Source organism: Callithrix jacchus, chromosome 18 (genome assembly GCF_049354715.1).
Source record: "Callithrix jacchus isolate 240 chromosome 18, calJac240_pri, whole genome shotgun sequence".
NCBI classification, from domain to species: Eukaryota; Metazoa; Chordata; class Mammalia; order Primates; family Cebidae; genus Callithrix; species Callithrix jacchus.
In genome coordinates, this window is record NC_133519.1 from 13,869,220 (window position 1) to 13,883,389 (window position 14,170).

Consider the following 14,170-nt stretch of genomic DNA (forward strand, 5'->3'; position numbering starts at 1 on the left):
CCTCCCAAAGTGCTAGGATTGCAGGCGTGAGCCACAGCACCCGGCCTGAAGAGAAGTTTTAAGATATATTTGGTCCAAGGAAGAGACTCTTCAGATGGAAGGTCATGTCCACTAGAAACATTGTGACTGGATGGGCTTGAACAACTGTTTCAGTCAACATCTGACAGCACCAACCTAGTGGTCCAGAGACACTGCTTGTGAAACAGTGAAAGCTGCTGCTCAAGTGTCATTCATCATCGTCAGATACTGTCATTTAGTAGTACAGGGAGGTATTCTCTGTTGCCAAGCTCGAGTACCCATAACTCTGCTGTTTTGTTGAAACTTCCTCCCCACCACCAGCCTCTTTAGAAGACTTGGAGCTCTGCAAACATCCAGGCCAAGAGTCCTGTCCTTGTGCATGTTTGGGCATTGATCCAGGTCCAAATCTGTGGGAGACTCCTCCACACACATTCCAGGTGCCCAGGTGACAGCGGCAGTCTCTAGGTCTGGGGTCATCCACTTTCCCATTTCTAGCCCACCTCACCCATCATGAAGCCTGGTCAGGGTTGCCAGAGACTCCAGTGAGCAGGTGCTGATATTTGTGTGTGTGTTTGCCAGAAGAAAACAAGAAACCTGCTGTGTGCCCACCTGGCTGATCCCTCCACCTTTCTAGCCAAGGGCTTCATGAGCCAGGGCCCTTGGGGTTGCTCACAAGGCAGCCCCTCACCGAGTAGGCATTGCTTTATTATGTGTATGTACATGTCCCCAGTAATTTGAAATATTTAAAGAATGGTTAAATGATCACTTGACAGTTACACTATAAACAGGAGTAAGATACACAGAGTTAAACATCATTATTTTGAGAAGATAAATTTTAATGTCATTTTCAATCTTTAAAATCTCTGGTTTTATTTTGAATAAAATCTTCAATCTTAAAAAGATTGCTGCAAAAAAATTACAGTCCATTTGCATTTTCAAATAATAAACTTGAAATATGTTCTTATGAATGTCAACAGTCAATGCAGTGTGGAATATTAAGAACTGACTTTCATATAACAGGTAAGTTTAGAGAGATTACATTTCATGAGAAAATGTTTAATGAATTTTAATGCTGTATGTTTATTTAAATCTAATTTTCAATTCTGTTTTGGGAAATAGTTGTCTGTTGCTTTTAGTGTATTCTCCTTCCTGTCCACATATGTGGAATCTACCTATTCTCTTCTCTTTTGAAATAGTTTAAAAGACTCAAAGAGAATGGCCTGGGCTTTGCATGTCCTTAGCCTGATAGACATTTCCCTGGCTGCTCACTTAAATAGATATTACCAGCTAACTAAGAAAACTATGTCTCTTGTCAGCAACAAATCAACAAAGGCTTCAAAATCAGTGAATTCTGTTTTGCTGTGGCCTTATGTGCTGACAGTCTTAAGAGAAAAAATTTTAATAGTATAAATTAAAATTAACTTTGGCAAAAATTAAAATGCAGGCAGGAAATTTTTTTTCCAACAACAGACAACTAGGAAAAGCAAAGATACAGGAAAAATTGAAAATTTCCAGTAGAGAGATATAAATATAATAATTGACACCACCGGGGATGATTAATGAAGAAACTGTTTAGGGAATGGTCATTTGAACACAGCATATTAATACTTTTAAAAAACCATTTTTCCAATTACTTCGGTATAAATAAGCTGTCTCTGAAAGGTACAGATCTGGCATCACGATAATGGTGATAGACAAATAGTGAAACGGTCCTGGTATCACGATCATGATGGTAGACAAATGGTGGAAGAGTTTTGGTATCACGATCATGATGATAGACAAATGGTGGAAGAGTCCTGGTATGACAATCATAATGGTAGATAAAAGGTAACACAGTCTTGGTACCCCAATCATGGTGGTAGACAGATGGTGGAACAGTCCTGGTATCACGATCATGGTAATAGACAAACAGTCATTTCCTGGTATCACAATCATGGTTATAGACAAATGGTGGAACAGTCCTGGTACCACGAACATGGTGGTAGACAAATCGTGGAACAGTCCTGGTGTCACAATCATGGCGGCAGACAAATGGTTTAACAGTCCTGGTATCACGATCATGGTGGGAGACAAATGGTGGAACAGTCCTGGTATCACGATCATGGTGGAACACAAATGGTGGAACAGTCCTGGTATCAGGATCATGATGGTAGACAAATGGTGGAACAGTCCTGGTATCACGATCATGGTGGAACACAAATGGTGGAACAGTCCTGGTATCACAATCACGGTGGGAGATACACGGGACCTTCTCTGCCTGCAGATGGGTGAGGTAGCATTGACCCTGCAGTGTCCCGGGAAAACACTTATCCTGAATTTAATCATGAGGACATTTTCAGACAACTTCAGAGTGTAGAGCTTTGAGTCAGACAGCTGACCTGTCCTCTACAAACAAGCCCATGTCACCACCATCAATGACAACAACAAAAGGTGAGGAGACACTTTGGGTTCAAAAGAACTAAAGAAATGTAGCTACATTATCTTTTTACTCTTTTCAACCCAAAATGTCTCTTCTCCTTTTAGTTGTGTGATTTGTGGTGACATGGGCTTTCTGAAGGAGAAAGGTCACTTGTGCTGCTCACTGCTCTACATTCTGAAGCTGTCTGGAGATTACCTCAGGCTATGGAACTCAGGCTAAGTGTTTCAGCAAGAACATGGTGGTGTTCATACTCTGCACTGGCAGAGTCCCACGTGACACGTTGTCTTAGTGTGGAAATATGACCCCTACCCGGGAGACCAGGGGGAGGAGTCTTGTCACCGTCATAGTAAGAAACCTACTGTCCATGTCCAAAGTCAAGCGAACACGCTCTTCCACAAATAAAAAAGTAACATATGTGTAAGCCTGGCATGTGAAATAAAACTCAGGATAAGCTGCATAAGTTGAATACAATACATCCAGTGAGGACCGGAAGACTTCAGGTTCTTCTGCTTCCACCAGCTCCATGCTGAGCCTAGAAAAGGAGGAAAAACCAAAGAATAAGTCAGGGAAAATAAGACACCGCAGAGCCCCAACTAGATTTCATGGGGAGCACAAGAAAGTGGTTAATAAAGAAAAAACATAGATCCATTAATGACATAACAAATTATTGCTTTATGTCGGGATGGGCAGGAGTAGGGTAAAAAAGAATCAAAGAGAGAGGGAAAGTAAGCTCAGTGATCCATCCAGGTGACACACTGATGAGGGAGTAAAAGGACACTCTGAGTGAGTACCCTCAGGACACACAGCATACGCTGATCATAAAAACAAGTATGGTCAACCTACAGTAGTTAGTAAATGATAAGGGGAGGGAGAAATGGAAACCTAAGTATCTACCACAATGAAAACCAACAGCAATGTTAGTAGAAATCATTCAGGCTTCATTGAAAACATGGTATCGATATTGTCAGCCCACTCTTTTCCCTGGACCTGGTGTCTCCAGGTGTCAACACAAAATTAGCTGTTGATAATTGCTCAAAGTTACCTGGGGCATGGTGGGCCTTGGTCTTCTTCTTCTTCTTGGTCATTTTTAATCTCTGCAATAAATGCAGACAGGGACAGATAAAATAAGCCAATTCTTCTACACCCATAACCGTCCACTGTCTAATCCCTGCACAGGGACCTCAGGCTCCTCAACATGAGAGCAGGATAATGTGAGAGACAGACTTCAGGAGGTCTGAAGGCCAATCATGAGAGAGATTTCTTGGTTCCTGTCTCAGACCAATGATGAAATGTCCCTATTCTGGTAGACCATTATCCTTTTATCCCAAGTTTCTACAAACAGTTTCACCAAGTTTGTACAAACAGGGAAGAACCTCACAGACATGCTTGGGGAACAAAACTCATGAGGAACTTGGTAGCTGGCAAGAGACATTTAATTCAGATTGACAGACAACTTGTGGGCATGTGCTGCAGAGCTTGGCGTGAGTGTGCAACACCTGCCTTAAGTTTCAATGTCCTGACAGTCGGTCCAGGGTGTGACGGGCATGGCTTGAGACTAGAGACAGGGCAAAGCTCACTGTCCCACCCCATGCCGGTGCTTCAGACTGGAATCCAGAGTGACTGAAATCTATACTCACGTACAGGCTCAGCCCACAGTGATGACAACTCTCAGCCCGGCCAGGGGAGCAATGCCCAAAGACTAAGGGGTCTATCTGGGACACAAAATGGAGCTTTAGCGCCTTCACAATGGAGTCACTCACTGTCTATGTCAACAGCCGAGATGACTTGCTGCTCCTCTAATGAGTGCAAGTTGCTCCTCAAAGTCTCATTGAAGGCAGATGGGCCAGGAGGAACTGAGAGAGTCGAATCACCTTCATCCCAGGACTCCTGGGGGGCTTCCTCCTCCACAGACTCCTGCAGATTCCTGATGAGCCAGGCAGGACAGGACGACAGATTAAACCAACAGAGATTAGACAACAAAGTCCCCCAGCTGATCTGATGGAAGTCACAATGAGTGGTCACAGAAAGCAAAGGCATTTTTCCTTCAAGAGAAAAAAAAACTATCCTTCTAAATGCAGGGTGAAGGGTGACTACCCTGGGGACACAGCACAAATGAGCAGCAGGTGCTCAGTGCATTTGCCACAGATGAGCCACTGCAGGCCACCCAGACTCCCTGGAAACTACCATCATGAACTGCAACATGAGCACTAACACGGGGATTCAACTACCTCGCGTAAGTTGTGTTGAATTTTACATGCAGCATTCAAGTGAACAGAGCTCCTGAGGCATTTCAGACACCCAGATCTTCTGTACTAAGGGCCTCCCTTTTCCAGTATTTTGATAGCATATGTATATTTTTTGAATTTCTTCTCTTCACAAATCCTAGCAAACATGCTAACAACAAATGGGTAGAAAGCATATCCGCGTCTCTCCCTGGAATTAAACCCATGGGAGAGAACAGGGGAAACCAAAAAAATCCCTGTTTGCTGAGTTCACCTGGCTCAGCAGATTGCAGGTCCCTATCTTGGGAGGACTAAGAAATTAAAACCTATACAAGTGTCACACATCACCCACAGCATTGTCAATGAGGACAATCTGTAGCTGGGTGAATGGAAGGCAGAGTTCTAGTCATCATTTTCTCCTTTTCCTGGATCTGCAGTCTCCAGGTGTCACTATGGAACTAACAGCCCACAGCTCCACAGCATTACCTGGGAGGCACTGGCCCTTTCTCCTCCTCTTCCTCAACATCACCTTGACTTTCTGTAAATAAATTCAGAGAAGCAGGTCACATTAAGCAAATCACACTTCACATATGACCAAATCAGTGTTTAGTTATAGCACAGGCACAGAAATGTTCTCAGGGCAAGAATATAAATTCCGATAGGAAGATTCTAGGGTGCCCTAGATGAAGCCTGGTGAGTAGATGAGCCTGCTTTCCAGATGCACAGGCCAAAAGCTCCCTGTATGGGTAGGCCATAATGCCATATTCTCTCCCTGAGTCTATGCAAATTTAAACCAAATTTTTTCCCAGAAAATCTCCAAAAATAAGTCAAACTCTTTCCTGGGAGTGTTGCTGTAATACTGACTCATCTCACCAGGGAGCAAGGTCATTGAATGGTCAGAAGCATCTATACATGAAACGAGATGGATATGTAAATTCTAACAACACTTGCTGCAAATAGAATCTGTAAGCTTTGCACAGTGGCAGTATCATAGCCAATGGGGTTTATCTGAGATGAGATTATCGCTAATTGAAAACAATCCCAATACCCCGCCGAGATGACATGTAATAGAGTCGGCATTGACAACTTTTGACAGTCTCTAGGGAGAAGGAATGAAAAAAGACAAAACAAAAGCAAAAACAAACAAAAAACAATCTCTGGGCTGGGCATGGTGGCTCACGCCTGTAATCCCAGCACTCTGAAAGGCCGAGGTGAGCACTTCAAGAGCTCAGGAGATCGGGACCATCCTGGCTAATACGGTGAAAGCCTGTCTCTACTAAAAATACAAAGAAATTAGCTGGGCGTGGTGGCACGTGCCTACACTCTTAGCTACTCAAGAGGCTGAGGCAGCAGAATCGTCTGAACCCGGGAGGCAGAGTTTATAGTGACCTGAGATCATGCAACTGAACCCCAGCCTGATTGAGAGACTCCACCTCCAAAACAAAACAAAACCTATGATTTGAAAGGACAAAGTAGGTGAAAAATTTAAGGTCAGGAGTTCAAGACTAGCCTGGCCGATATGGTGAAACCTCGTCTCTACTAAAAATAAAAAGTTCACTTGGTGTGCTGATGGGCACCTGCGGTCCCAACATCACAAAGCGAGGGGCTTTACCTCATTTTGATAAGCGGTCATAAATGTTCGCACATTTGAATGCCTCAGACACTGCAAGATGTCTGCCTTTGCAGATGGAGAGAGAAATTTGCCTGACTTTGCAGATGGAGAGACAGAAAGGAAGGAAGGAGAGAAATCAAGTGCTCAGTGACAGTTACTAAAGACACTACTGAAGATACAGCCTGGGAACCTTCATTCTCAATCCAGAGATCATTCCACTCCAACAACCCCTCTCCTGTCACAGCTTCCTTCCTGTCCTTTACACCTGGAAAGATGCTGCCTCTTGTTCCAAAGACCACCTTTCATCAGATTATGGAAGGGCAGAGTCCTCTTTAAGCTCCCCAAAGCGGGTTCTGTGTATTATTACCGCATTGCCCCCAGGACCCGAGAACAGAGCTTTGCCTACTGGACCTCAGCAGAAACCTGCACTGAATGGCAGTTCACGAGCCTCAGACATTTAGACCAACAGACTGGATGCTACTTGTCTGCAGGATCTCATGTGGTACAGAGGATTCCTGTCAACATGATTAAGCCTATTGCTGAGAAAAACAGGTGGTTCTGTGCTTGTGTCAGGAATCATAGCTGAGATGTTACGGAGTCCCACACCCACCTTACTGCAGATGTGGAAAAGTGGCTACATACTTTGGCCTCTCTCATCCGCTTGTAACAATATGTTAAGATACAAATTTACATTTGCTTAAAGTATGAAAACAAATAAATAAATTCTGACGAACAGAGTGTTCAGTTTCTCAGAGAAAAGACAGGATATCGTTAAGCACTTCCGTGATAGTGAATGAATAGAACTTACCTTCCGTCTTCAGCCGGCAGTCCAGGTAGTAGGCCGCTTGACTCCTAAGATGTTTATTTTTGCTGTCTCTGCATTTCTGTTCTTCATCATGATCTTTTTGATCATCTGTAAACAAATTCAGAAAAGCAGGTCACATTCAGCAAATCTCACTTCACACAAGACCAAATCAGTGTCCTGTCATAGCAGAAGAACATAAAATATTCTCAGTGGAAGAATGAGATATTATGATGGGAATGTTCTAACGGGCCCGAGATTAAGTTGCCTCAGAAGCAGATGAGCCTGCTTTTCAGATCCACGGGACAAAATCTGTCTCATCTTGTAGAAATCAATCCCATATCCTAAGACTTAAGTCAGTGAAAACAATTAAAACTTTTTTCCCAAAATCTTCAAAACTTGCCCTACTTTCCAGAAGGGTTGCTGCAATACTGATCTATCTCATTATATCATGGTCAAGGAATGGTTAGAGAAATTTATATAGGAGACTGAACCAATGGGTCAGTACTTACTCATCCATACAATAGAACTTACTGTAGGTCTTCAGCCGGCAGTTCAGGGAGTAGTTCGCCTCACTCAGAAGACATCTATTTTTGCTGACTCGGACATTCGGTTTGTTATTTTCTTGCTGGGAGCAGGATTTCTCAATGCTTTCTGGAACGTTCACCTCTGTGTATTTTCTGTAAGGAGGCCGGCCAGATGCCACCTTGCTGATGTTTGAAGCAGATAACAGAAAGCCAGGGACTGGGGAGAAGAAACACAAACACATGGTGGGTTAGAATCTGGTGACATCAAATTAGTTCAATCAGGACTGAGGGATGACACTGACAGCCTTGCCTACTGATTTGAAGATGTTATTTCCCCGAATTACTCTTCTCATCTCCACTCTTGATCTCCTTAAAGTCAAGTTGTCTTAGGTACTCAAATTGAAGCCAGTACATAAACATTTCTACCTCTTTCTTCTTATAAGTTCTGAAGGATCTTATATGGTATGCAGAAGATTCCTATAAACATGATTTAGCCTCTTGCAGAGAAAAGCAGGTGGTTTGGTGCCTGTGTTAAAAATCAATAGCTGGGATGTTAACCCCAGTCTCACACATGTCTTACTACAGATGTGCAAAAGTTGCTAAATAGTTTCGCCTCTGTGTTACGTCTTTAACAAAATGTTAAAATACTCATTGCTATTTTCCTAAAATTATGAGGATGAAATTAACTTTGAAGAAGAGAGTGTATAATTCCTCAGAGAAAAGAAAAAACACTGTTGACCACTTCCGTGATGCTGAACATACAGAACTTACCTTCCGTCTTATGCCGGCAGCCCAGGTAGTAGGCAACTTGACTCATAAGTTTATTTTTCCTGTCTCTGTATTTCTGTTCTTCGTCGTGACCTTTTCGATCTTCTGTAAATAAATTCAGAAAAGAAGGTCACATTAAGGAAATCGCACTTCACACAAGACCAAATCAGTGTCCTGTCATAGCACAAAGACATAAAATATTCTCAGTGTAAGAACGTGATATTCTGACAGGAATGTTCTAACAGGCCCTAGATTAGGTTGCCTCAGTAGTATATGAGCCTGCTTTTCAGATGCATAAGACAAAATCTCCCTCATCTGGTACATCTTAATCATGTATCCTCTGACTTAAGTCAGTGCAAATGATTAAAACTTTTCTCCCAAATCTTCCAAATTTGCCCTTACTGCTTTCCAGAAGCATTGCTGCAATACTGATCTAGCTCCTCATATATCGTGGCCAATGAATGGTTAGAGAAATTTATATAAAAGACTGGACCGATGGACAAATTCTAAAAACCTTTACTTAAAAAAGAATCCATGGAGCCAGCCTGGTGTCTCACACCTGGAATCTCAGCATTTTAGGACGCCCAGGAATGCAGATCACTTGACCTCAGGAGTTCAAGACCAGCATGGCTAACATGGTGAAACCCCACCTCTACTAACAATACAAAACTTAGCCATTTTCGGTGGTGCCCACCAGGGATCCCAGCTAACTGGGAGGCTGAGGAACCATTATAAGGGTACTTCCTGCTCTTGCTGGTGCCACCTACACATAACACAGGTTCTATTAGAAGCAGAGCCCCTTCGACCTCTTCACAGGAGGAACTGTGTGCTATCACCACATTTCCCACAGGGTCCGAAAAACACAGCTTTGCCTACTAAGCCTCAAAAAACCAGAACCAAATAAAAGTTCAGTAGCCTCAGACATTTGATCAACAAGCTAGATGCTACTTGTCTGCAGGAATTTATACTGTACAGAGAGGATTCCTGTAAACATGAATTCGGTCTCTTGCTGAGAAAAACAGGCGGTTCTGTACCTGTGTCAGACACTGATAGCCTGGATTGTGACCCCAGTCCCACACCCATCTTACTGCAGCTGTGGAAAAGTAGCTAAGTACTTCGGTTTCCGTCTTCCATCTTTAACAACAATGTTAAAATACCCACTTCTATTTTTTACAAGTATGGGAAGGATGAAATAAATTTTGATGAAAAGAACTGTCAGTTTCTCAAAACAACACAGGACATCATTGATCATTTTCGTGGTGGTCAACCTATAGAACCTACTGTCTGTCTTCATCTGGTAGTTCTGGAAGTAGGCCACCTGGCTCAGAAGAAGTCTGTTTTTGCTGGCTCCGACATTTGGTTTGTTTTCTTCCTGTTGTGAGCCGGATTTCTCAATGCCTTCTGGAACGTTCACCTCTGGGTTTATTCTGAAAGGCCCGCCAGACGCCACCATGTGGACGTTTGGGGCAGAACACAGAAAGCCAGGGACTAAAAAGAACAAACCCAAACACATGATGGGTTAGAAACCTGTGACGTTAAATTGGTTTAATCAGGACTGAGTGATGTCACTGACAGCCTTGCCTATTGGACATGTTGTTTCCCTGCCTTGACTCTTCTCATCTTTACTCTTGATCTCCTTTAGGTTAACGTGTCTTAGCTATTCATTCACCCTGAAACCAGGAAATACACATTTCTACCTTTATCTTGCTGATAAATTCTTCAGGATCCTATATATTAGAAAGGATTCCTGTACACATGATTTAGTTTCTTGCTGAGAAACACAGGTGGTTCTGTGCCTGTGTCAGAAATCATTAGCTGTGATATTGACCCTAGTCCCAAACCACCTTACTGCAGACATGGAAGAGTTGCTAAATACCTTGGCCATGACTTCCAGATTTAACAAAATGTTAAAATAATCCTTGCTATTTTCCTAGAAGCTTCGGAAGGATGAAATTAACTTTGAAGAAGAGAGTGCATCATTTGTCAGAGACAAAACAGGACATTGTGCAGCACTTCCGTTATGGTGAAACTATAGAACTTACCTTCTGTCTTCAACCGAGAGCCCAGGCAGAAGGACGCTTGACTCGTAAAATGTTTACTTTTGCTGTCTCTGTATTTCCGTTTTACATTATACTCTTGTTTATCATCTGTAGAAAAAATTCAGAAGAGCAGGTCACATTCAGCAATTCTCACTTTGAACTAGAATTAATCAGTGACCTGTCATAGCAAAAAAACGTAAAATATTCTCTATGAAACAATGCGATACTATGATGGGAATGTTCTAAAGACGCCCTAGATTGGGTTCCCTCAGAAGCAGATGAGCCTGCTTTTAAGATCCATAAGAAAAAATCTGTCTCATCCTGTACATCTAGATCCCATATCCTCTGACTTAAGTCAGTACAAATGATTAAAACTTTTACCCCAAAATCTTCAAAACTTCCCCAGACTGCGTTCCAGAAAGGTTACTGCAATACTGATCTACCCCATCCTGTATCATGAAAACGAAGGGTTAAAAAAATGTATAAAAAAGACTGGACTGACGGATGTATTTTAACAACATCTACTTAAAAAAAAAAATCTGCGGAGCCGGCATGGTAGCTCATGCCTGGAATCCCGGCACTTTAAAAGGTCTGGGAGGGCAGATCCCTTGACCTCAGGAGTTCGAGATCAGCCTGGCCAACATGGAGAAACCCCGCCTCTACATCAAACACGAACAGTAGCCAGGCATGGTGGTGCCCACAGGAAATCCCAGCTAATTAAGAGGCTGAGGCACAGGTACCAGGGTACTTCCTCCTTTTGATGAGGCCACGTACACATACCACAGGTTCTATCAGGAGCAGGATCCCCTTTCACTTCCTCACAGGAGGTACTCTCTGCTATCACTGTGTTTCCCCCAGGGTCATCAACACACAGCTTTGCCTGCTGGGCCTCAGCCGAAACTGGAACCAAATGCAAGTTCGGCAGCCTCAGACATTTAAACCAATAGACTAGACGCTACTTCTCTGCAGGATCTTATACTTTACAGAGAGGATTCCTGTAAACATGGATTTAGCCTCTTGCTGTGAAAAACAGGTGGTTCCGTGCCTGCGTCAGAAACCCATAGCTGGGATTGTAACCCCAGTCTCACACCCACCTTACTGCAGACGTTGAAAAGTTCCTAAACACTTTGGCCTCTGTCTTCCACCTTTAACCAAATGGTAAAACACCCATTTCTATTTTCTAGGAGTATGGGAAAGACGAGATTAACTTTGAGGAAGAGAGCGGTCAGTTTCTCGAGACGGGGCAGGACATCGTTCATCACTTTTGTGGAGGTGAACCTATGGAACTCACCGTATGTCCTCAGCCGGTAGTTCAGGGAGTAGTCCACCTCACTCAGAAGACATCTATTTCGGCGGACTCCGACATCCGGTTTATCTTCCCGCTGGGTGCAGCATTTCTCAATGGCTTCTGGAACGTTCACCCCTGGAATTTTTCCGGCAACAGCCCTGCCAGATGCCACCGTGATGACATTCGGGGCAGAACACGAAAAGCCAGGGACTGGAAAGGAGAAACCCAAACACATGATGGGTTAGAAACTGGTGACGTCAAATTGGTTTAATCAGGACTGAGGGATGTCACTGATGGCCTTGCCTATTCATTTGAAGATGTTATTTCCCCAAATTACTCTCCTCATCTGCACTCTCGATCACCTTAAAGTCAACTTGTCTTAGCTACTCATTGCCCTTGGAGCCAGGACATCCACATTTCTACCTTGATCCTGCTTATAAGTTCTGAAGGATCTTATATGGTACAGAGAAGATTCCTGTAAACATGATTTAGCCTCTTGCAGAGAAAAGCAGGTGGTGTGGTGCCCGTGTTAGGAATCCATAGCTGGGATGTTAACCCTAGTCTCGCACCCGTCTTACTGCAGACCTGGAAACGTTGCTACATCGTTTCGTCTCTGTGTTACATCTTTAACAAAATGTTAAAATACCCGCTGCTACTTTCCTAGAAGGACGGGAAGGATGAAGTTCACTTTGAAAAAGAGAGTGTATGCTTTCTCAGAGACAAGACGGGACACTGCTCGGCACTTCCGTGACGGTGAACCTACAGAACTTACCTTCCGTCTTCAGCTGACAGGCCAGGGAGTAGACCACTCGACTCACAAGAAGTTTATTTTTGCTGTCTCCGTATCTCCGTTCTTCATCGTCATCTTCTCGAGCTCCTGTAATCAAATTCAGAAGAGCAGGTCACAGTAAGCAAATGGCACTTCGCACAAGACCAAATCAGTGTCCAGTCATAGCACGAGGACTTAAAATAGTCTCAATGGAAGAATGCGATATTATATGATGGGAATGTTCTAACGGGGCCCTAGATTCGGTTGCCTCAGGAGCAGATGAGCCTGCTTTTCAGATCCATGGAACAAAATCTGTCTCATCTTGTAGACCTCGATCCCATATCCTCTGACTTAAGTCAGTCCAAACGATTAAAACTTGTACCCCAAAATCTTCAAAACTTCCCCTGACTGCTTTCCAGAAGGGTTGCTGCAATACTCATCTAGCTCACCCTGTATCACGGCCAACCAAGGGTTAGAGAAATGTATACAGGAGACTGGACCAACGGATGTATTTTAACAACCTCTACTTAAAAAAAGAATCTGTGGAGCCGGCATGGTGGCTCATGCCTGGAATCCCAGCACTTTAGGAGGTCTGGGAGGGCAGATCCCTTGACCTCAGGAGTTCGAGATCAGCCTGGCCAACATGGAGAAACCCCGCCTCTACATCAAACACAAACAGTAGCCAGGCATGGTGGTGCCCACCGGGGATCCCAGCTAATTGGGAGGCTGAGGCACCGGTACCAGGGTACTTCCTGCTCTTAATGGGGCCACTTACACATACCACAGGTTCTATCAGGAGCAGGATCCCCTTTCACTTCCTCACAGGAGGTACTGTCTGCTATCGCTGTGTTTCCCCCAGGGTCCCCAACACACAGCTTTGCCTGCTGGGCCTCAGCCGAAACTGGAACCAAATGCAAGTTCGGCAGCCTCAGACATTTAAACCAATAGACTAGACACTACTTCTCTGCAGGATCTTATACTTTACAGAGAGGATTCCTGTAAACATGGATTTAGCCTCTTGCTGTGAAAAACAGGTGGTTCCGTGCCTGCGTCAGAAACCCATAGCTGGGATTGTAACCCCAGTCTCACACCCACCTTACTGCAGACGTGGAAAAGTTGCTAAACACTTTGGCCTCTGTTTTCCACCTTTAACCAAATGGTAAAACACCCATTTCTATTTTCTAGGAGTATGGGAAAGACGAGATTAACTTTGAGGAAGAGAGCGGTCAGTTTCTCGACACGGGGCAGGACACCGTTCATCACTTTTGTGGAGGTGAACCTATGGAACTCACCGTATGTCCTCAGCCGGTAGTTCAGGGAGTAGTCCACCTCACTCAGAAGACATCTATTTCGGCGGACTCCGACATCCGGTTTATCTTCCCGCTGGGTGCAGCATCTCTCAATGGCTTCTGGAACGTTCACCCCTGGAATTTTTCCGGCAACAGCCCTGCCAGATGCCACCGTGATGACATTCGGGGCAGAACACGAAAAGCCAGGGACTGGAAAGGAGAAACCCAAACACATGATGGGTTAGAAACTGGTGACGTCAAATTGGTTTAATCAGGACTGAGGGATGTCACTGATGGCCTTGCCTATTCATTTGAAGATGTTATTTCCCCAAATTACTCTCCTCATCTGCACTCTCGATCACCTTAAAGTCAACTTGTCTTAGCTACTCATTGCCCTTGGAGCCAGGACATCCACAT

General features: G+C 43.9%; 1 protein-coding gene and 1 non-coding gene across 13 annotated transcripts in view; one reads left to right on the forward strand and one right to left on the reverse strand.

Moving 5' to 3' along the window:
• Positions 1-833: 833 nt before the first annotated feature.
• The window catches only part of LOC128930163 (uncharacterized), a 57,093-nt gene continuing 43,756 nt past the window's right edge, over positions 834-14,170 (reverse strand). For all 12 annotated transcript variants that reach the window (XM_078355315.1, XM_078355312.1, XM_078355314.1 and 9 more), the window contains 12 exons: positions 13,757-13,963; positions 12,468-12,572; positions 11,699-11,905; positions 10,411-10,515; positions 9,650-9,856; positions 8,372-8,473; positions 7,608-7,817; positions 7,080-7,184; positions 5,146-5,197; positions 4,198-4,361; positions 3,480-3,531; positions 834-2,969 (listed from right to left, as the gene is read on the reverse strand). In XM_078355315.1, the coding sequence (XP_078211441.1) occupies positions 2,723-2,969; positions 3,480-3,531; positions 4,198-4,361; positions 5,146-5,197; positions 7,080-7,184; positions 7,608-7,817; positions 8,372-8,473; positions 9,650-9,856; positions 10,411-10,515; positions 11,699-11,905; positions 12,468-12,572; positions 13,757-13,963 (1,763 nt within the window). In that variant the 3' untranslated portion in view covers positions 834-2,722. The remainder of the gene's footprint in view (positions 2,970-3,479; positions 3,532-4,197; positions 4,362-5,145; positions 5,198-7,079; positions 7,185-7,607; positions 7,818-8,371; positions 8,474-9,649; positions 9,857-10,410; positions 10,516-11,698; positions 11,906-12,467; positions 12,573-13,756; positions 13,964-14,170) is intronic.
• LOC118149396 (U4 spliceosomal RNA) lies at positions 5,628-5,767 on the forward strand. Its single transcript, XR_004736766.2, has one exon. It is a non-coding gene; the product is annotated as a U4 spliceosomal RNA (small nuclear RNA).